General features: G+C 39.1%; 2 protein-coding genes across 3 annotated transcripts; both read left to right on the plus strand.

The window, feature by feature from the left end:
* Window positions 1-404: 404 nt before the first annotated feature.
* wasb (WASP actin nucleation promoting factor b) lies at window positions 405-10081 on the plus strand. Its single transcript, XM_034131882.1, has 11 exons — window positions 405-665; window positions 1393-1533; window positions 2892-2978; window positions 3094-3190; window positions 3626-3655; window positions 3747-3782; window positions 5095-5281; window positions 5899-6074; window positions 6970-7508; window positions 8526-8628; window positions 8719-10081. The coding sequence occupies exons 1-11, from the start codon at window positions 564-566 to the stop codon at window positions 8775-8777; spliced, it is 1557 nt and encodes a 518-aa protein (XP_033987773.1). The 5' UTR covers window positions 405-563; the 3' UTR covers window positions 8778-10081.
* Window positions 10082-10593: 512 nt separating this feature from the next.
* LOC117483528 (PHD and RING finger domain-containing protein 1-like) lies at window positions 10594-13843 on the plus strand. 2 transcript variants are annotated; one of them, XM_034131893.1, is made up of 7 exons: window positions 10594-11055; window positions 11583-11666; window positions 11751-11890; window positions 12405-12496; window positions 12788-12981; window positions 13360-13453; window positions 13547-13843. In XM_034131893.1, exons 1-7 carry the CDS (start codon window positions 10912-10914, stop codon window positions 13582-13584), a joined length of 786 nt encoding a protein of 261 aa, XP_033987784.1. In that variant the 5' UTR covers window positions 10594-10911; the 3' UTR covers window positions 13585-13843. The 2 variants fall into 2 exon arrangements, with proteins under 2 accessions (XP_033987784.1, XP_033987785.1); XM_034131894.1 differs by having other exon boundaries at window positions 13360-13449.
* Window positions 13844-22359: the final 8516 nt, after the last annotated feature.

Below are 22359 nucleotides of genomic sequence, written 5' to 3' on the forward strand. Positions count from 1 at the left end.
AACATTTTAAAGATAAAAGTAAAAAATTATTACTATTTACAATTTACAATTTACAAAATACACATCCAGTACCGTAACAGTTTTGACAACACTGCTGCTGTGACAAAATTATTTAAATAAAGTCTTTATCTGTCTATTTATCTATCTATCTATCAAAAAACATTTAAAACCCACTAATACAAACATGAGCAATACACAAAGGTAATATATAAATAGGCATTACACCTGTGTGACACTACTACAACTGCTTTGTGTAATAATTCACTAAAGTGGTTGTAAAATGAATGCAGTCACAGCATTAGGAGCCATAGTGCACTGCCTCTCTCTGAAAATGGAAGTCACACATTCATTCGTGCTCCTGCGTCTGAGAGAAAGAAGAAAAGTGGGGGTTAGAGAAGTGCGGTTGTCCGTTTCCTGCTTTCAGTTGATGTGTGCGCAGAACAGAGAAGAGAAACTTCCTTGACTGTAGAGCTCAGTATTCTGAACAGAGGACGACTGTCTTTTTTTTTGTTTCTTTAAATGCTGTACACATTCACTTGAGACAAGCTGGGAGATTTATCATCATGAGCCGTGGATCTAAAACTAAATCGGAGGGTGCCAGGAGCTCTCTGCTGAGCCAACAGGAGAATGAGAAGTGTGAGGAGCTAATGGGCAGAAGATGTGCTGTAAGTTAACGCAAACTGAGGAAGGGGGGGGGGGGGGGGTCCCCCCACCTGCTGTATTTGTCTTGACTTGTGTACTACCTGATACATAATTTGTCGTGGAAGTGGAAAGGAGTGGCCGTCCAAGATAATACAGGTTATTCTGGTTGTTCCATATAGTAATGTTGTCTCAGCCCTTAAGGCTCTTGGATATCCTGAGTTTGAACGTGCGCTGTTGATTTATGTAATTAAGTTTATTTGAATTCCAGTCGATTTATTTAATGACATTTATTTGAATTCCAGTCTTACTTTGACATATGTTTCCGTCACAAGACTGTGTACATGCAGTTTAAAATGTATTGCTGACATTAGGTCATCAGAAAAGAGGAGGTAGCTGTAGCAGGAAATGGTGGCTGAACCATTTCCTCCTCTGGTGTCAGAATTAGACTATAGTGTTGTTTAGTCTTACAGTAGAGCAGAAGTTGGCTTTGTTCCTGACTTTGTTTAAGCCACTGAAGTAAGCACTGTCAGTGAGCCGCAACACATTGACTCGAGCTGCATATTTCTCTCGTATGCTATCTGTGCATGCAAATTAAGAGCAGCACAGCACTTTAAAAAAGTTGTTGTTTGAACAAGTGAATGCACGCAAGGAAGTGGATCCTCACCACACATTTACATGAGCTGCAATAAAAGTGTCCTATCAGATCTGATTTGTTTTGTAATGCATGTTTTATCTCTTTTGTGTGTTCAGTCCATGGCCACTGCAGTCGCCCAGCTGTTCATGGCTCTGCCTCACAGCCCCTCGGTGTGGAGCCTGCAGCATACTGGAGTCGTGTGCTTCGTCAAAGACAACCCTCAGCGCTCCTACTTCATACGGATGTTTGATATGAAGGTACCTCACTGACACAGATGTCATTTAAGCTGGGGAAGCTGGGGAAAACACTTTTTTAAATGGCCAATATAGTCCCAAACAATGTTTTTTATTCAAGAAAGTATAAATGCACTATAATACACACCAAACATTGACATTGGTGTACACATACAGATACAAATAAAGTGTAAAATAAATAAATATAAAAAAATATAAAGAAAATAGTAAGGAAGTAAACAAAAGTGAATGATTAGGCTAAATATTTATCAAATTCAACATTTTTTACATTTCTAATCGTTGTTGTAATTCTAAGTAAATATGTGTAAAAATGTGGTTAAGAGTCAGTCCATTTCTTCACGGGAAATGTATACATTTAGTTGTATTAAACATTTTTTTATCAAATCCATCACCTTAAAAGTTTATTAAAAAGTCCTCATCGTGAAGTTGTATAGTTTGTCCCGTTTTTCTTTTTAGAAAATATTCAAAAACAGACAAATGACAAATTGTTTCTACTGTTCAAACTTGTTGGTGTATTTCCGGAGACCCAGTGTGACACAGTTAACATCAGTGAACTTTAAATAGAAAATAGAAAGAGCAAACATGGCTTCCGCTTTGCAGCAGCAGGGCCCAGGCGCTAAACTAGTTGCCAACAAAATTAAATAATGTTACAAATGATTGACACAGTTATTTTAGTCTAAGTTTAACATTATGCTTTTATTTGTATAAGCTGTTGAGTTGGGTTTACAGCATTGAAAAGCAAAGTCATGTCTGCAGACGTCTTTAGGTGTTAATATCAGAAAATAGCCTATGATACTGCGTGTGGGGGACTCACTATAGTTTGTTTTGTTTATCTGAAAAGTGTCCCCATCCTTGTTCTAAACAAAGTGATCTCAGACTTCACTGCCTTTGTACCAAGAGCTTGTTGTATGATTGCACTAAAGTATGTTGGCCCTTTTCAAACTAATTTAATCAAAGTGAGTTACAAAACTATCAAATCAAATTAAATTAAATTTTATTTATATAACCCAATGTCACAAAACACATTTGTGTCAGTGGGCTTTACAGATAAAAAAAACCATGACTGACAATAAAAAAAAGAAATAATAAAATAACAAGATGAAATGTGAAATACAAATAATAATAAATAAAATGAAACAAAATAAAAGGCATAAAAAAACCCAATAAATATACAAAAAAATAACAAATAAATAAAATACCATAAAATGTTGAACCGAGGAGGACGCTCTGTATGGAGAAGCCTGAAACCAGCCCTAGCTAAAGGCTTTATTAAAATAAGAACTATGGCACCAAATCGCTCAAATCTTTCCTGAGTATTATTATTATATGACTTAAATATTCAACATGTTTTTTTTCCACAGATGGGGAGGATGGTTTGGGAGCAGGAGATCTACAACCAGATAGTTTACTCCTATCCACAACCGTTCTTTCACACCTTCGAATCAGATGTAAGCAAACCCTCATTTTCCACCAGGTGCACTGCACTGCTACTTTTGTCTTTTAAACCATAAGTACCGTCACAATTACTTAACATATTTGTTGTTTGTTCCTTGCTCGACGCAGGACTGTCAAGTGGGACTGAACTTTGCGATGCAACAGGAAGCAGAAGACTTCCGACACGCTGTGGAAGACAAAATCAACCAGAGAAACACTCGTCAAGGTCAGTGAGGTCACAGAGACCACTTTCATGTCTATTTTAAGCATGAAATGAATACAACAAGTCAATATGCAATATGTGTTTATTCGTTATTGGGCTCATTGCAATATGATCCTGGAAAATAAAAGCTTTAATCAATTTTAATGAGGCTAATTTTTGCAAAGATCTGACACATTTTACAAGTGAGTCCTTATCAAGAAGCCTCCTGCAGAGACTTAAATTAAACAGACATTTTTAAATATTCTCATATTATTATGGAAAAATATAGGAAATGCTGATGAGTCGATATATAATTGTTGATTCATAATTGCGAATTAAAATTAATAAACATTCTTATTTAACAAACGTTTTTTAGAATGTTTTAGAAGAATGAAAAACATTGTTATGGTGTTTTAATGTGTCCCAAAATGGTTTCTCTCACCTGCTTGTTATTGACAGTTAAGAAACAGCGCCCCCCGCCGCCAAGTGGTAAGACAACACTACATTTCACATCTGCACAATTTCATTTACATATGTAGCAAACAATAAACGGTTTCCTTCCTGTTTCCTGTCTCTGCAGATAGAGGTAACCTGCCTCGAGTCCCCATTGAAAAAGGTGCGTTAAACACATCTGTAACTTTTACTACCACCAACAATCAGTGGTGGAGAGTAGCTAAGTGCATTTACTAAATGTTGAGATACTTATGTAATTTATGTTCATATTATGCTACTTTATACTTTTACTCCATGTTAAAAAATAAAGACCTTTTTTGAACATTAAAGCAGGTAAACATGTCACAGTAGAGACACAAAATACAAATATTAACCTGAAAATGAGCATAATAGGGCCCCTTCAAGTAAAACATCTTAAAAATAATAAGAATACACCATCCTTAAAGGTCACCTATTGTGCAAAATCCACTTTTTCATGTCTTTTATAGATAAGATAGATACATACATATGTCCCCTCTGTGTAAAGAGATTCTGAAAGTTTCAGGAAAAAAGATTCCCTCACTTTTTGTCCTGATCCATTTATATACAAACCTGTCTGAAAATGAGCTGATCAGATTTTGGCCACTTTATGATGTCATAATGATTTTTCTGTCAGGTACTTTCCTGGGGAGAAAAAAGTTCCAATTTCTGATTGGCTGGGCGAATTGAAAACCACGCCCCGTAAAACTCTGAAAGGTTTTGTGAAGCCTTTTTCTGCTCTTTAGTTCAATGGGGGAACTAAGTGCTGGGAACTACGTACGGCAAAGTACTCGGTGTGAAAGCGGCTATGGTGTTCTTTTTAACCAAATATCTCTCAGAGGGGCGTTGGGAGTGGCTCCTTATTTTCATCTACCTATGCTGTAACATTTATTATCTCTTCAATTTACACACGGCATCTATTGCACGTCTGTCCGTCCTGGGAGAGGGATCCCTCCTCTGTTGCTCTCCCTGAGGTTTCTCCCATGTTCCCCTTTAAACTGTGGGTTTTTCTCTGGAAGTTTTTCCTTGTACGATGTGAGGGTCTAAGGACAGAGGGTGTAGTTTTCTCATACTGATATTCTGCACAAACTGTGCTGTTGTATTAGCTGTAAAGTGTCTTTATTGTAAAGTATTTTTACTGTATGTACAGCACTTTGGCTCGACCAAAAATCGTTTAAAAAATGTGCTATATAAATAAAACTTGATTTGATTTGATTTGATCTAAAGTAACAGACAGAGAATCAGCACTTTTGAAACGGGGCTGAAACAGAGGGGATTATGGGATGCTGCAATGATCTGTTTGGTGTTTCGAGCCAAACACTTCAGAGACATGTTTTGTATATATCTGAGACCTATAATATATTGATGAAAAACAGTATGATAGGGGACCTTTAAAGTAAAACATCTAAAGAATAATAAGCCTACACCATCCTTAACGTCTGTCTCTCCTCCTGAAGCGTCCCCAGGCGGCCATGGTGCTCTCCACATGGCCACAGTGGACATCCAGAACCCGGACATCCATTCCTCTCGGTACCGCGCGATGCCTCCTCCTGCTGTTTCCTTAGGCCTGAAGAAGGACAAGAAGAAAGGAAAGAAGGGCCCCAAACTCTCCAAAGCAGACATCGGGGCCCCCAGTGGATTTAAGTGAGTGTTTTAGCAGATGGATGTGTTGCCTTAATGTCGAAAGGGACTAAGTGTGTTTACTCATGTGCTGAACTTGAGAACAATTTTAAGGTGTTTGTAATTTACATTAATATTTCCATTCCCTGCTTCTCTACATTTCTACTCCACTACAACCCCAGGGCAAACGTTTTTCTTTTTACTCTACTTAATGTATTCAATAACTTTAGTTACTTTATACAAAAATATAACAGATTATTTATCATCTATATTATTCTTATGGGTTATGATAAACCTAACTGATCCCTTGGTGAAATTCACAAGCTACCCAGTAATAGCTGTTAAAAAAATACAATTAATAAGCATCTAAGGTTCTTCTTTAACGGGTGCAACCACTTAAATGCATCAATAATCAAGCTTATTATAATAAAAGCCTTTTGTTATTTTCATGGGCTGTTATACAGAAGGGGGTTTTATTGACACTGATAGACACACTTTGGAAATACACATTTTATTCAAGAGAAAGCATCTCACCTTCCACTGGATGTCAGGCAGGGAAGTTTGGTAAATATCTAGAAAGGAGATCATTTTACAATATTTGTAAAATGGTGTCTCTTCTCTGTTTGTTCCCCTCCTGTCAGGCATGTTGGTCATGTGGGCTGGGATCCGAACAACATCGACCCTGATATGTGGAAGCTGCTCTCTCAGGCCGGGATCAGTGCAGACGCGATGAACGACGAACAGACGTCGCAGATGGTTCTCAACGTCATCGAGCAGTCCGGAGGCATGGAGGCCGTCAAAAGGGAGATGAACAAAGGTAAGACTCACTCTCAATCATTTCATTTCAGTTTGAGACTCACTCAGATTACACTGAAACTTCTATAGATGTCAGACTGCAAAGGAATTCATTGAGTATATAAAAAAACGTTCTGTCTGTTGTAAAACTTGTTAGCGGTAAAATCTGTTAATGGTGAAAACTGTAAGGGGTCCATCAGAATCAGAAACACGTTTATTTCCAAGTAAGTTTAAACAAAACAGGAATTTGCCTTGGTGAAAATGGTGCGTATATAAAGACAGTCAACACTGATAATCACTCATTCATCCTGTGACAAAGGCAAAGGTGAAAAGGAGTTATGTTGAGAGTAATTTGCAGGCTTAGAAGTGTGTCCATCACATGACTTGTATTTCTAGGTTATTGAAAGATCTCCCTCAGGAATTTTGCAAAAAGTACGATCTTTCATGAACACACGTTTTTGATACTTACATGTTTTGCTCAGCAAGATCATCTCCACATGTTCCCACCACCTTCATTCATTTCTAAAAACATTAGGCGATAAAGGAACATCACAGTCACTCGACTTCATGTCACCACCGGCTAATGTTCGGCGTGATGGCGTTTATTTAGTCACTGGTTGGAGATTAGCCAGTAGATCATTTTCTGACCTATTTTATGTCGTAGAACAAAATGTGAACATATCTTGTGTTAAACACAGACTTTATTTCAGGCGTCTAACCAAGAACACATACAAAAAAAACGTTGACTTTAAGAATGGGGAACCAGAAGTGGTAAATGTCTAACTTTTAGATGTTGTTTAACTCAACAAAGGGAAATGTAATGTTCCTCATTATTAATCTTACTGTCACCACTTGCTAATATCATTTATTTTCTAAAACTTAAGCTAAATAGTGACTCATATCTTGTTGCCCTCCAGGTGGACCCCCCCCCGCTCCGCCTGGCAGGCAGGGCCCCCTCCCTCCGGTCCCGGGCCTCGGGGCCCCGGCGCCTCCACCTGCTCGGAGCCGCCCCGGCGCCCTGCCTCCTGTCCCAGGACACTCACCCCACCCTGGACGTGGAGCCCTACCACCCCCACCTCCTGCATCAAACAGAGGCGGACCTCCACCTCCTCCACCCTTACACTCTGCTCCCTCTCACTTCCCCTCACCTCCTCCCTCTCATGGCCCCCCATCAATCCCCTCTCACAGCCTGCCTCCTCCTCCACCATCCGGCCCACATCGCTCCATGCCACCTCCTCCTGTCCCATCTACACCCAACAGAGGGGGAGGTGGAGGGCCTCCTCCTCCTCCTCCTCCACCACCTCCACCTCCCTCTTCAAATGGCCCTCCTCCTCCTCCTCTTTCCAGTGTAAAACCATCAACACCAGCTTCTTCCGGTGGAGGAGGAGGAGGAGGAGGAGAAGAGCCCCGAGGAGCTTTGCTGGATCAGATCCGACTGGGGAAGAAGCTCAAAAATGTAAAACAAACTTATTTCTCTCAAAAATATTTTTGCTATAATACACAATTCTTGATTTGAATGAGGGATATTTGAAGGGGCCCTATTCTGCTGATGTTCAGGTTCATATCAGTATGTAGTGTCTCTACTGTGACGTGTCTCCATGCTTTAATGTTCAAAAAGCTCTTTATTTTTCTCATACTGCCTGTGCTGCAGCACCTCTTTTCACCCTCTGTCTGAAACCAGAGCCCAGTCTGCTCTGATTGGTTAGCTGACCGGCTCTGTTGTAATTGGTCAACTGCTAAGAGATGTCCCGTCCCCTTAGTCTATCACAAAGTTTTGGAGGGATAGCCAATAGAAGCGTGAGTGTAACAGTGATGTCCCTAGGTTCCTGTAAACAAAGGAGTCCAATGGAGGCCTTTCAGGCAGCGGGGGTGGGATGAGAAAGTGAACAAAGGGATTTTAGCCTTTGCAGACCATTTACATGCACAAAAACCTATATAACCCCTTACCCAGCGTCCACACGGCAGCGTGCGTTGAAGCTTGCCGGCGGGGGGGGCTGAAACTCGACCAACAACCACTCACATGAATCTCCCGCCCCGGACACACAAGCACGCGGTTTGATTGGCTAGAGCTTGTACTGGCATATGATTCGATTGGCTGACGCTTCCACCGAAGCTTCAAAAGTTGAACATTGCTCAACTTTTGCAGCGAGCGACGCTTTTGAAGCTACGCTTCGCTTCCACAATGCAGTTCGGCGAAACGTGACGTCACCCCATTCAAAGTGAATGGGCAGAAGCGTTGAAGCTTCAACGCACGCCGCTGTGTGTACGGGCCGTTACAGTATATAGGGCCCCTTTAAAACTGTGCTTGGTAGGGCTGCACGACAAAGCATGTAACAAATAATCTGCCTCCTGCGATTCGATTTTTTCCCTTAAGGCACCAATATTTGGATTTTTACTTAGTTTCAATTAATTGTTCTGCCCTAGTGCCTCTACATAACAGATGTTCAAACGCTGTCCTCTTGTCTTGTTGCAGGTGATAGACAGTCCTGAGGCAGCTCCAGCGGACTCCAATGAGGGCATCGTTGGTGCTCTCATGATGGTCATGCAGAAGAGGAGTAAAGCCATCCATTCCTCTGGTAAATATCACAATATCATCACTACATGGAGCCAAGAGGGCCATAAAAAAAGGTCTCATTATATATATTAACATATGTCCTTTTTTTCAGATGAAAGTGAAGATGAGGGAGGAGATGAAGACGAGGATGACGATGAGTGGGATGACTAGTTTCAGGATTTTGAACTTATGTAAACATTTGAATTACAATACTGGTACATGTTTGTTGTTAAGTTATGATTGGTTAAAGGTATAATATGCAGTATTTTCATATAAAAAGAAAACACGTATATTCTAAAAATAAAAATGACCCCTCTCAATCCTCTCTTATGTCAAACTAGCAGTTTGTGGCAGTGTTTGACTCTGCTGCCCTCTGCCTGTATTATCTCTGTTCTTTTTTTTTTGGGATATTTCTAGGTAAAAAAAACGTGTGCTGCTTTTTCTCATTCCCAGGTTTTCAAATACAGATACTGGGACAACAGAAAGCCTTTTGCAGGTATATAAAGTTGTGGAGAACAAGTCGTTGCATCCCTGTTCGTTTACCATGTCTTTCTGTCGTCCTCTGTTGTGTTCTAGTTTGATTCAACATACACCCACACACACACACACACACACACACACACACACACACACACAGAGAAAAATTACTTGGCACGAAGAGAGGAGTTGGTACAGCAGGCATTTAAGTGCTTCAGCGCTGTCAACTTGATATGTCGACCTGCATCATCTGTTCATTGTATTTTATCATGCTCTGTTAGATGAGCATAACAGTATTCATGACAACACATATTTGTACTTCTTAATTTAATTCCCAACGGGGCGTTAAGACTCAAGAATGTATCAAGCTGAAAAGATATTCCGACAAGGGACAATCTTGTGAAAACAAACATAATCATCTTAAATGGATTAAAGAAAACTTGAAAGAAACGGCTTTATTATGGTATTTCATTCGAGATGACACTTATTATGAAGCTTATGGTATTTTGTTGTTGTTGACGTGTTACGCAAAGTGAGTGCTAAACTATCAACATTTTATTAACAAGCAGCACTAATGGCATGGACGGTGTAATTTGCATCGTTTTTCTCTTGTTTCTGTGGTCATACCTGATGACCACATTATTATTTTTTGCGGAAACCGGAAGCTTTTTCACATCCTCCTGCATGGATCCAACTGTTTACTATATCATTTGTGTCATATGGAGTGTCTATTTTGTCATTTTACTATGTTTTTTCATTTGGAAAAAAACAAAATCCATTGCAAATCTGTCCGTTCTGGGAGAGGGACCCCTCCTCTTTTCCTTTTTCTGAAATCTCTTCCATTTCTCTGCCGTTATTGTGGGTTTCCTTTTGAGGAGTTTTTTTATTTTGCATTGCAATGGTCTAAGGACAGAGGGTGCTGTATGCTGTACGGTCTGTAAAGACCCCTGAGACAAATGTGTAATTTGTGATCTATTAATAAAATATATAAAAAATGATTTGACTGGAAAACAATATTTTTTTCTGCCTAAAATTGTCATCATTCAATAAATACAAGCTTTGTTGGTTCCAGATAGATATGATTTGCCAATAAAATTGCAATTGAGAGCCAATTATGATAATGACTTTGCATATTTTTTAAGTGTTCTGCCAGCTTCAATTATGACATTCATGAGCCATTCAAAATAAACAGTCAATTTTAAAGATTTGCAACAACTGTAAGTTTCAAACATGTCTTTTTGTTCAGTCTATGTGTAAATCTCAGACCGTTTATCACTAAAGGAATCTTTGAAACCAGAAACCAAACAGAACTACATTTAATAGAGATTGGAGAGAATAGAGAGGGGTTCAGGATGTAGCATACAGGGCAGTATTTAGGTTTTTTAAAAAGGACAAGGACTATTTTTAGATTTGAGGTTGCTGATCCACACTGACTCCATTCCAGAAGGTGGCGGTAAATGCACCTAAAAGCTGTTTGCCAACCGCCATCAAAAGAAGAAGAAAACTAAAAAGGAGATCTTATAAGTTTAGCAGTCAGCTTTTTAAATGTCCTAAATAACTAACAAAGAGCTAATTATTTTAGGTAATATATTCTATAACAAGGCAGAAAAGGTGTTAAGGATGTGACTATACAACCCTTTTTTTCAGAAGAAGATTCTTGTTAGTATTTTTCTAATTTAGTAACGGACGTTAAACAGACGTTAGCTTGGTTGTTGTGTTGCTGTTGTTGTCATTACGCTAACGGTTGAGTTCGAGTTCGTCACAAACGTCTCACAAGCCGTTAAAAAGTCGTCTATAGAAACTTGTTTGGTCCAGCAATATTGTAAAAATGGACGATTCCTCCGTGATAAACAGAGCAGGTGGAGCAGATAAATGCTATATCTGCCTCAGCCCCTTTGGAAAGCAAACAGTGGCTTCTCTGGAGAAATGCCAGCATGTATTTTGCCTTAAATGTATTCTGCAATGGTCCCAGGTAAACACACACTTCACCTGTCACCCCTGTCCTGCTAAATGTGTCAGCCATGAATAGGCTACTATCTTATCAGTATAATACTCCAACGTGCAACAATCCCAAATTGGCAAGATATATACAAATATTGACACAAGTTGTGTTTGAAAAGTAGTGTCAGTAGACATGTTTATGCTTTAATAACTTAAAATAATTCTGTATATTTGATAGTGTCTATTCATAGATAGCCTACTCTTTCTATCTATCTATCTATCTATCTATCTGTCTGTCTGTCTGTCTGTCTGTCTGTCTGTCTGTCTGTCTGTCTGTCTGTCTGTCTGTATGTCTGTATGTCTGTATAATTGGGAAATTAGGGTTGCAGTGTTATAAGCTTTTTGCAGCACAATACCATCAAATTCTTTAAAAAATTTCACCAGGGGCTCTGACATGATGTTTGATGGATTGCCTCTGTACACGATGTGAATCAAAGTGTAAAACACTATTATGTATAAGCTAAGTTTCATGTATTTTTGCTTCGTCTCAAATCTCAGACAGCCAACACCTGCCCCGTGGATCGGATCAGTTTTGGTTTTATCTACCAGAGACTGTGTCCTGGAGGGGACGTTCAAAAGAAGGTGAGTATTTACAGTGTCCTGAAGTATTTGGAAATGCATGGAAATATGTTGGAGCTAAACTGTTTTGTGGTGCCGCTTCTGCAGATAAAAGTGAGGACAAAGAAAAAGAGAGAAGAAGAAGATGATGATGATGAAGAGGAGGAGAGCCCTGCTGTTATCTGTGAGGAATGTGGACGCAGCGACCGCAGGCACCAGCTGCTGGTGTGCATTCACTGTGACTCAGGGTATGGCATTTGAGTGCTTGGGAGCTTAACACAGCTTTATCGAGTGTTATTTTGATCTTTATTTGTTGGTACATATCAGTTGTTTTGTCAAAGCAGAAGCATTATAGTGAGTTGCACTTGAATTTTGTTGTTGTTGAAGTTTTACCATCAAAACACCCACAAACTTTAAATACATGTTGTAAGAGCCAACATGCTAATTTAGCACCAGTTTATTCTTTTACTCTTATCATTATTTGTTAACACTTCACACTTGTTTTGGGCACTTCCAGCAATTGTCACTTGGGCATGGTTAAATGGTATTTAGTCCACCTGTTTTGCTGCTAGAGGGCAAATGGTGGTACAGAGAGAGATTTTTTATTTTCTTTATTAAATATCACAGACCTCCATTTTAGCATGGACTCTTTTCTTTGAAATTAGTCAAAGTAATGAGGCTTAGCGACTTCATTTATTCAAAGCTTTGTTGCTACACATGAGATGCTAATCCAGTCCTCTGTGGTTGTACTTATTGTTCCAGGTATCATATGGACTGCTTGACGCCACGTTTAAACACAGTTCATGCAGGCGACTGGATTTGTGCTGAGTGTGCGGTCACTCCTCAACATACAGGTACAAGCTGTGACTTAAATTCGCATATGATTTCCAGGAGATTGAAATGTTCAGACAAAGCTGAAATATGTGTAAATATTGAAATAATGATACAATCAAAGCCAGTTTTGTCTTTACACCAAGCATTTAGGGTGTTATAAATAATAATAATAATAATAATAATGGTAGTGGTGGATTAGTGAATCCACATGACATAGTGCTAAAAAAAAGGAAGTTTTACGGGAAATATAGTATTTCAAAGATTTGCACAATACATTTTGTTTTGTCTTTTGTGAAATTGTCCCTGTGCAGAGGGCTCTGTGGTGGAGGGGGAGATCAGTGATGGAGAGCTAACAGACCTCCTAGCTGAAGCAGATGAATCTGAATCGACCAGCAGTCGTCTTCGGCCGTCCACCATAAATCTCCCCAGCAGCTCCACTGAACGACGACACAGCGACAGGATCCAGAGCAGAGCCGATCCTCTTCCTCTGCAACAAACCTCCTGGGTCAGTACAACATTACACAGAGAGCAAGAGAGAAACATCTGTATCAGACAGCATGAGCTCAAAACATAGAGGCTCTCAACTCTGAATATCTCGAGAGCCTTTTCTCAGGCAGTCATATGATTCTCAAAGACTGAGGGCTTGGTGAAAAAAAAAGCACAACCATAAAAATAGAGATTCATTGCATAGAGGCAGTTCATTGTTCAAATTGAATTGTTTAACTGAAGTTTATCATCATTTCCTGTAACCTGAAACCCTAAACACAATTCAGTTGATGAAATAGGGGTTGATTTATACATTTGCTTATCATCTGTCAGAGGCAACCTTACATACATTTAATTTTAATTACACATTCTATCTTTTTTTCTTCTTTTTTCTCAGCATGTACCTAAATACCTGTTACGGGCATCAAAGGCTGCCGTCACAACAGAGGAAGAAGCTGCTCTTCACAGTGAAACCAGCAGTGCTTCAGTCAGTAAGTCATCAACTTTGAGTTAAATGACCCATTGATTTAAGAGTCGATGCATTCTTTTATAGCTGAAATATCTGCTTTTTGTCTATTTTACAGAGTTAAACACAAGAAAAAGAAAGAAGCGTGCAACTTGAGCTCCTGACATCAAGAAGGGTTGACTTGGACTGTCAGAAATGACCACATGATGGCAGCATTGTGTCCCAAACATAAACTGACCAAAACCTCACGTCTTGTGCTTTTTTTTGTTTCTTTTATCAGGGATGATGTTTGCTTTGGTTTTTAAGGCATAGAAAATCACTGTTCACAGCTGCTTTGTTACATATGACATGGTGTGGGTGGAGATACAGTAGTAGACAGTAGGTGAACCTCGACCAAATAAAGCATTTGAGGCAACACAGATGTCTGAGACTCCTTTAAATTCCTCCTCATCCCGCCTCCCACAGCCGTCGCCTAGCAACAGCATCCTCCGTCTAATTTCTCTCAGGATCTCGTCCGGCCGAACCCGAGAGAGGAGCTTCAGTCAGACACTCACATCTGATGTTTCTGGTCATCTAAATCCATCCTTTCATGTTCAAAATCAATCATGTGTTGGATTGGACGTCTTTTAATCATAACTAGATTCTAAGAGATGCAAGAAAAATGAGAAAATGCAACAAAAACTACAATATATTCATGTGATCCCTGATAATACAGTAAATAAAGCAAATTTTTTTCTCTGCTTATCAATTTGGGTTTGATTGTAATACTATCAGCATGTGTTATGATTCAGTGGGCGGGTACTTGACAAGCCTCCAGCTCATCTTGCCCTACTTTCCCCCCTTAAAAATGCACAGGATACAAACAATGTTCACCTTAATCTGCCAGAACATTTCTGAAATGAACAAAAATGACACTGAATTGTGTGTAAAACCAAGTGGACACAATAAAGCACTCACAGTTCCTTGTTTGCTGCTGGTTGATCTTTACTTAGACAACCACAACTTAGGATCACTGGAGTTATTTGCACTATTAAAAACTACTAAATTGTTAAAAGATCTGTGATGCTACGACACAGTTTTAAAGACAAAGGGTGGAGGGGTGCAGGCTAACTGCTTAGCTTAGCTTGTTCCTCTGTTTACTTAACATCCAGATGATAGAAACGCTTGGTTTGATTTAGTCATCAATATATAAAGCGTGATTTTTGTCCTTTTTATTTTTGTGTGAATATATAACAGGCTAAGGGTTAGAGATACTTTTACATTTGAAGAAGGGGGATTGTTAGCCTAGCTTAGCCACTACACTTTAACCTTTGAACAGCGTAGAGCAATGTTTAGTCATTATGCTAAACTAAGCTTATCGTCTCCTGGCTGTGGTTTTATATTAAATGACAGACATGAGAGTTGTATAAATCTTCTTGTAGCCTATAATTCAAAAGTAAATCAGCACAATAAAGCAACACTTTTTCTAAAAGGCAATTTTTTGTTATTGCCAGATTTGAACAGGCCACATTATTATTTTGTGATGTTTTCAACCAAATAATTATATGTTTGAGTAGGTCAGCTGCCTTACTTTTACTACACCTGGTGGCAAGGATTCGGATTGCCTTTGGGCATCTGAATATTTGATACTAGCTGACACAGTGAAACAGACTTCCTCAAAATTAAGTTCCCATGTCTCTGTTCCAGCTTTGACCCAGGACTCACCCCATCCACTCTGAATGGGATCCTGTCACAGTTTCCTCAAAGGAATCACTGACAGGAACAACATACTGCAGAGTGGATATGGAGCTGGGCCAACGCTGACAGGCTCTGGGCCGTAAATCCTGCAATTCCTTAAGCAATTAAGCTTACCCTAACACCATTAACACACAATGGAGCCAAGGTCAAAACTCCTAATGACTCGCTGCTCAAGAGACTGTTTAGCACAGTGTGTTTTTAAAGATTGACATGCTAAGTGACCTGATAATGTGCTAACGAGTGGTTCAGAAAAACATAATTTGTTGTGTATTAATTCCACATGTGAAGGCTTTAAATGTATTACCTGCACTTATTTAAAACCACACTTTAAAGAGGTATTTTTCCTTTTTGGGAAATACGGGAAGAAGATAAGTACCACTCATTTCTGTATGCTCAAAGTGATGCTAAAGTCATTAGCCACTTAGCTTAGAGGGGAACAGTTTAGCTCTGTTCAAAAGTATAATACTTTAAAATGATTTAATTGAAATTCAACTTTTTTTTTTGTATTTAACAGTTTTGTTTCTTTTGGCGATACAGCGTAAAAGCACCAGCCTCACCAGGCTAGCTGTTTCCCCCTGCTTCCAGTCTTTCTGCTAAGCTACGCTAACTACCTACTGGTTCTAGTTCATTGTATGAACAATGGTACAATTCTTCCCCATCTTTTAGAGAGAAAGGGAATTTTAATATTTCCTTAAATATCCTGTAGAAGTCTTGCTTTGGTTTGATCATCTACTTATTAGAGAACCTTGAAAACATATAGCTGTATTCAAAGCATGAAACCCTTCCCTTCCACCTTCAAGTTATTTTGCTGATGCAGGTGAACTGATGCTGAAGTTGTTTTACCACCAGTGCTGCTTAGAGCGGCACAGAAGCACTTTGCCTGACACATTAGCGACACAGGCTAATGTGCATTGGCGGGGATGCTAAATAAGTCAGCATTGATGTTAGCATGACTGCAAACAGCTTCTGGTAACAGGGGTTTCAAACTCACAAAGGTCATGTGTCAGTGGCTTTTGAATATGACCCAGTATGCAAATTGAGAATATTATTTATTAAAATGAGCTCTATTTTCACGACATGCAGTATCCTTTACTTCAGTGGTTCCCACAGTATTTGCTTGGGAAACAAGCGTCTACTGGTAACCCCTGTAACTGGTTGCAATAGTCTTCCGGGTATGAGCAGGTACCAGGCCTTGTTTTACTTTTATTCTCATTGTACAATAACGCACATAAAAAAAGGATGTGATGAAAACCCTGCAAATAATTAGCCTTTTTTTTTGCACAGAATAGTTATTCTCTGCTTTCCTTTTTACTCATCATCTTGTGACACTCTGTGTTGGGTCCCTGGTCCTCAAACTGGGAACCACTAAGGCAACATTAATATACACATTATATCCCTCTAGTCTAATACGTACTAAAGCCAAAGTGTAAAGGTACGAGCCAATATATATAATTCAACATAACCCCTCCAAAAAAGCGCAAATTGTTGTGTGAACAAAATTCTCAGCAAGAAAGCAAATAAGCACGTTTCTTTGTCAGACAATTTCTTTAAAAATCTTAAGAATTGTCAAATGCATAGCTACATATTATTATGTAAATACAACTATAACAATGCCAGAATGTCTTCTTAGTACATACTGTATGGCATACACACACACACACACACACACACACACACACACACACACACACACACACACACACACACACACACACACACACACACACACACACACACACACACACACACACACACACACACACACACACACACACACACACACACACACAGTGCAGCAGTCCTTTAGTAAGATTCAAATGATTTAAAAATAGAAATGGGAATACATAACACTTGGAATAGGTCGGTGCTGAGAAGTCTTATGCTTGCATAAAATAGAACATTCATGCAGCATCTGTACATGCCTCATTGGTGGTGTCTTGTAGAGCCTTGCACCTGCAGTCAGAAGGGATAACATTACAAGCTGTGTGCTCAGCAGTGCGACTCGCAGCTCTCTCTCCAGCAGACCAAAGAGGGGAGAAAAAGTAGGTCACCCTCCCAGAGACCCACACATCTCTCCCAGTGATTTCACACTGCAGCAATGCATGTGTCTGCCATCAGAGGGCCTCAAAAATGAGAGTCGACAGCTCCAGTCCACTCTTTTTCCTGCACAAAGGCAGAAGAGAATCATCCCTGCTCCTATTAAATTACACAAAAGCAGCAGGAGTTGAACGGTCCATTACTAATATGATAGCTATAGGCAGTCTCCACTGTAAATCATCTTGCTGTCAAGTACCTTAAATATGTACATAATACGATGAAGAATCTGCCTCAAAACCCCCAGATTCCCAAATCTTAAAGAAATCTTGAGAAATACACTTGTGTCTGCCTGGCTGATATTCAGCCCAGTAAGTTGATACCACAATATCTGTCTATTTTTAGCAACAGGCTAGTTTAGCTTAGCAAAAAGACTGGAAACAAGAAGCCTGACTGTCTGCAAGGAACACAATCAGTAACACAATGTTGGTTTCCCTTTTATTTGTCTGACGATTTTGGAGTCGTTTTCTATCAAAAAACTCCCGAATATTGTTTTCTCTTCAGTTGTTTATTCATTTGTTTTCATCCTGTTTCATGCCAGTTGCATGGAAATGTAATCAACATACTCGCTCGATGAATACAGGTACCATTTTATATCTGTATCTATATGTTAATGGGCTGCTGCTCCTGCTTTAATAAAATGCACAACCTTATAGATTATATTGACTCCACTAAGTTTGCTCTGAAGTTTCATTAGTGTGCATTTCAGATCAGCCAACTGCTGACTCAACACCTTCACAAAGAAGCAGTGGGTGCTTTGATCTCAGATTAGTGAAAGGAACTGGGAGTGAGGCAATGAGGAAAAGGGGGGATGGTTAGTGGAGTCTAAAAATGGTCCTAGTGTTGTTGAAGTCCCAAATGCAGGGAAGAGAAATAGAGCTGCTGTATTGGAGCACCATGTTTTTTTTGTGTGTGCAAGCATGTTTTGCAGGTTGAAAATGTGAGGTGCACATCACTGCCTTTTTTATGTTGAAGACGTCTGGATCGTCGATCAGATCATCTAAGTTATTAAGATTCATCCAGAAGGCAAAATACATTTGGTACGTACTAATTTCATGGCAATCTATTTAATATGTGTTGTGACATTTTTGAAAACTACAAATGGCCACCTTTTGATGATGCAAGAGGAAAATAAAGGGATCACCAAAGTCGATACATCCTCTGGGAACATTGTATGGCAATCCATCCAATAGACGGTGAAAGTGGTGGACCAACCAACAACCGTTGCCATCTGTTGCATGGCTGAAAATGTATTTGTGTCATTGTCCAATGGTGATTAAGTCAAGACACCTCCACTGAAAAAGAGTGAAATCATTTCTATTCATGGCCTGATCCGCAGCCTATTTAAAGCCAGGATCTGAAGGAACAATGGTGCTCTATGAAAACATGCAGTGAAATCCCAAGCAGGCGTATTACTCGATGCTTTCCCATTTCCTGTAAATTAATAATAGCCTTGCTGGGGAAGTGGATGCACTTAAGATACCCTCATTTAACAGCAGCATGGGAAAGTAGATAGGTATAGCAACACTCTGATGTGTTAGAGGTCTCTTTTAAGTGTTTCAGAATTAGTTTCACTGAGTCAGATATTGACATTAAATAGATTTTCACAGCTTGCAAAGCAGTAAAAACAAGCAGATCTGACACCATAGTGTATTAGAGGTGTGAATCTGACTGTAGGGAGCATCTCTGAAAAGAAGAAACTGAAGCCATTGTGGGTGTTTGCTTATTCATTGCTTAAAGTGGAACTATTATGCTATATTGGAAAAATATATTGTCGGGCCATACCTATACAAAACATGTCTGTGAAGTTTTTTGCTTAAAATACCAAACAGTTCACCCATTGTAGCCATGCCTCATACTGCTCAAACCCCTCTTTTGCAGCCCTGTTTTAGAGAAACGCGGATTTTGGGTCCTTAGCTTGAAAAAAAAAAAAAGAGGAGGCGGAGCTAATGCCTGATCAGAATTCTACCGGAGATAAAGTTAAATTCTGCTGTGATAAAACGCCATCCTGTTCTAACGGCCCGTCCACACAGCAGCGTTAAAAAAATCTTCCAACGCTTCTGCCCATTCACTTTGAATGGGGTGACGTCACTTTGCCTCACTTTTCGCCGAACTGCATTGTGGGAAGCAGAGCGGAGATTTTCAGGATTTTCAGGATTCAAAAGTTGAGCAATGTTCAATTTTTGAAGCTGAGGTGGAAGCGTCAGCCAATCAAATCCCGTTTATGCAAATCTGACAGTTCAAGCGCTAGCCAATCAAACCGCGTGTATACTGGGAGAGACATACCGCAGGTCATTTCCTCATATTCCAAAAAATGGAGGAGAAATTAGCGGTAGGGAATCACCCGGTGCTTTATGACCAGTCCCTATTTACCTACCGAGATACAAACCGGAGGAGCCAGGCATGGAGGGAGGTGGCAGAGACAGTGGTAGGTTTTTGCCTGTTTGGGGAGTTTATATCCAGTTTACTTCGGGCTTTTTTGCTTCGTATGTCGGGGGCGGGAGATTCATGTGATTGGTTGTTGGTCGCGTTGCTCGCAAAAAATCCCCAAGCTTCAGATACGCCCACCTCCAAGATTTTTTTAACGCTGCTGTGTGGACACTCCATAAACCACATCAAAGATTATTTCTGAAACAGTATGGAGCTCAAATGCTTTTTCTCTTGCGGGTTTATCACAAGGTGAGTTCCTTTCTTTATTTCCTGCTTTTTAAACACATGTGCTCTACAGTACAGGTTAGCTCTGAGTGTTAGCGAGGCTTGCTAATGTAAACAAAGACGAGATTACGTCCAAAACACGTCAGGCATTGTTTCTGATAGCAATTTTCTGTGGGTCCGCTGCCGATTTGACGTCAGATCGGCAGCAATCTGCAATCTGTATCCGCTCGTTGTACCCCTGTTTTAAAAAGATTTGGGTACGGAGGAAAAGAGAGAGGGTTTTATTTTCTGACGCTGCGTGAGTTCCCCGATGCACCGGGGACACATATTTATGTATAAAAGACATCACAAAGTGCATTTTGCATGATAGGTCCCCTTTAACACACCAGAGAGTGTGAAATACCAAATCACACTTCCCCTAATGAATATGTTGCCTAAAAAAATTCACATTATTTTGTGTCTTTTATGATCAAAATTGCAAATAATTACAGAATAAAAGTGACCTGAATATCTGCGCAACAAAAAAAACGGACCCTGTGGTTTACTTTCTGCTTTTACCTGTACATTTAAAGGGTTATTTGATGCTGTTACAATACAAAGACAAAGGACAAATTAGTGATGAATGTCATAACAGGCTCTAAAGATATGAGATTATTGAACACGTTGTATTCATTCAAATGAGACGGAACGTGACGTCGGCGTTCTACTCATTCTCATGCAGAGGGTTGAGCACCTGGTGCGTTGAAGTACTGTCGGAAATGTTACAACTTCAACGAATTGAATGCAAAACAGCACGATTTTTGCTGTGATCAATGGTGAAAAGTAACAAAGACATACAATCGTGAGCTACTTCTACTCTATTTCATTGAAAACATGTTGCTTTAAATGTACTTTATACCACTAAATGTTTGATTTTTCTACTAAATGTATTTTACATCTGTACTTCAAAGATTATATAATGAAATGTTGTCAAACTACTTAAATTACCCTTTTACCTCAATCTTCTACAACATAAAATGCTGTTTACATCATTACATTAGCACAAATCATATCAAAGTATATGTATAAAGGAAGTAAATAGAGCCGTATTGTTTCCAGCTACAACATGATAGTGATGCATGAATGCGTCATTATATATACAATATAATTATAAACATTATTGTGAAATGCATGTATTTGTAAATAGTGTATTTCCAAATAGTGAAGGCCTGCTTTTATTGTGTTATATTATGTATCAGTGGTGGATGAAGTGCTAAGATATGTTTAGTATACTTTCAAGTAAAAGTTCAGTACTCCCTCAGGTAAAGCATTATTTTACATCCGTACAAAAAGTCAATGTATGCAAATGTATTATAGTTTAATTATATTTGTCGATGCATCAATGTGTTCATAACTTTAATGTTGCAGCTGGAGTACCTTGTGAATTTAAGCCATGGATCAAAACCGTTTTATTATGAATAATACATAATAAATCATATTTAAAATTGTAAAAGTGGCCTTTAAAGTAGCATGAAATTGAAATACTCAGGTAAAGTACAAGTACCTTACAATTATACTTAGGAATTGACTTGAGTATGTGTAACGTTTCGCCTTTAGTTGGAACCCACTTTAAAGGAGCCCTATTAAGCTCATTTTCAGGTTCACATTTTAAGGGAAATTTGAGATTTTTTATATTTTATAGAAATAAACTCAAGTGTGTGGGAGGGAAACTCCGTCTGGAGGGAACGCAGGGATTTTTGCCTTTGCAGACCATTTACATACACAAAAACCTATATAACACACGACAGGACAGGCTTTATAAGTCCCCTTTAATTACTTAACATACAGTAAAGTAGTTTTATGTATTAGTTGAGACCCCAAGGTGAGGGGTCATGAGATGATTCATTGGGAAGGAAAGAAGAAAAACACAGTACTCCTACAAACATATGTCATCAGATGTTGAACTAGTGTCCAATATGTCCAAATATTTAAGTAAGTAAGTTAACATTTAAGTCTTTGCAGACCATTTACATGCACAAAAACCTGTATAACATACTACAGGAAAGGGACAACGACAAAAAGCATAATAGTGCCCTTATAAACAATAAATAAAAGCAAAAATATACAAATATATGTCAATATTCCAATTACTTGTATATAGACTATTCTGCACAATTTCTATTTTATTCTATTTATTTTATCTAATTGCACTATTATCTGTTTTATTGTGTTGCACTGTTGGAGGAGCCTGTGACCTAAGATGTTCATTGTCTACACACTGTAGCTATGCACAAATGACAATAAAAGCCTTGAACCTCCTTGAACCTTGACATTTCATTTTACAGGCAACAACTACAACTCGGATGTGGCAGCTTATAAATCCGAGGTTAGAAGAAGTCCATGAAGGCAGCACAGGGTCCAGTGCTGGTGCTGTAGCTCCGGCTCTTCAGAGAGAGACTGATCCGC

Source organism: Trematomus bernacchii, unplaced genomic scaffold, assembly GCF_902827165.1.
Source record: "Trematomus bernacchii unplaced genomic scaffold, fTreBer1.1, whole genome shotgun sequence".
In the NCBI taxonomy this organism is placed as follows: Eukaryota; Metazoa; Chordata; class Actinopteri; order Perciformes; family Nototheniidae; genus Trematomus; species Trematomus bernacchii.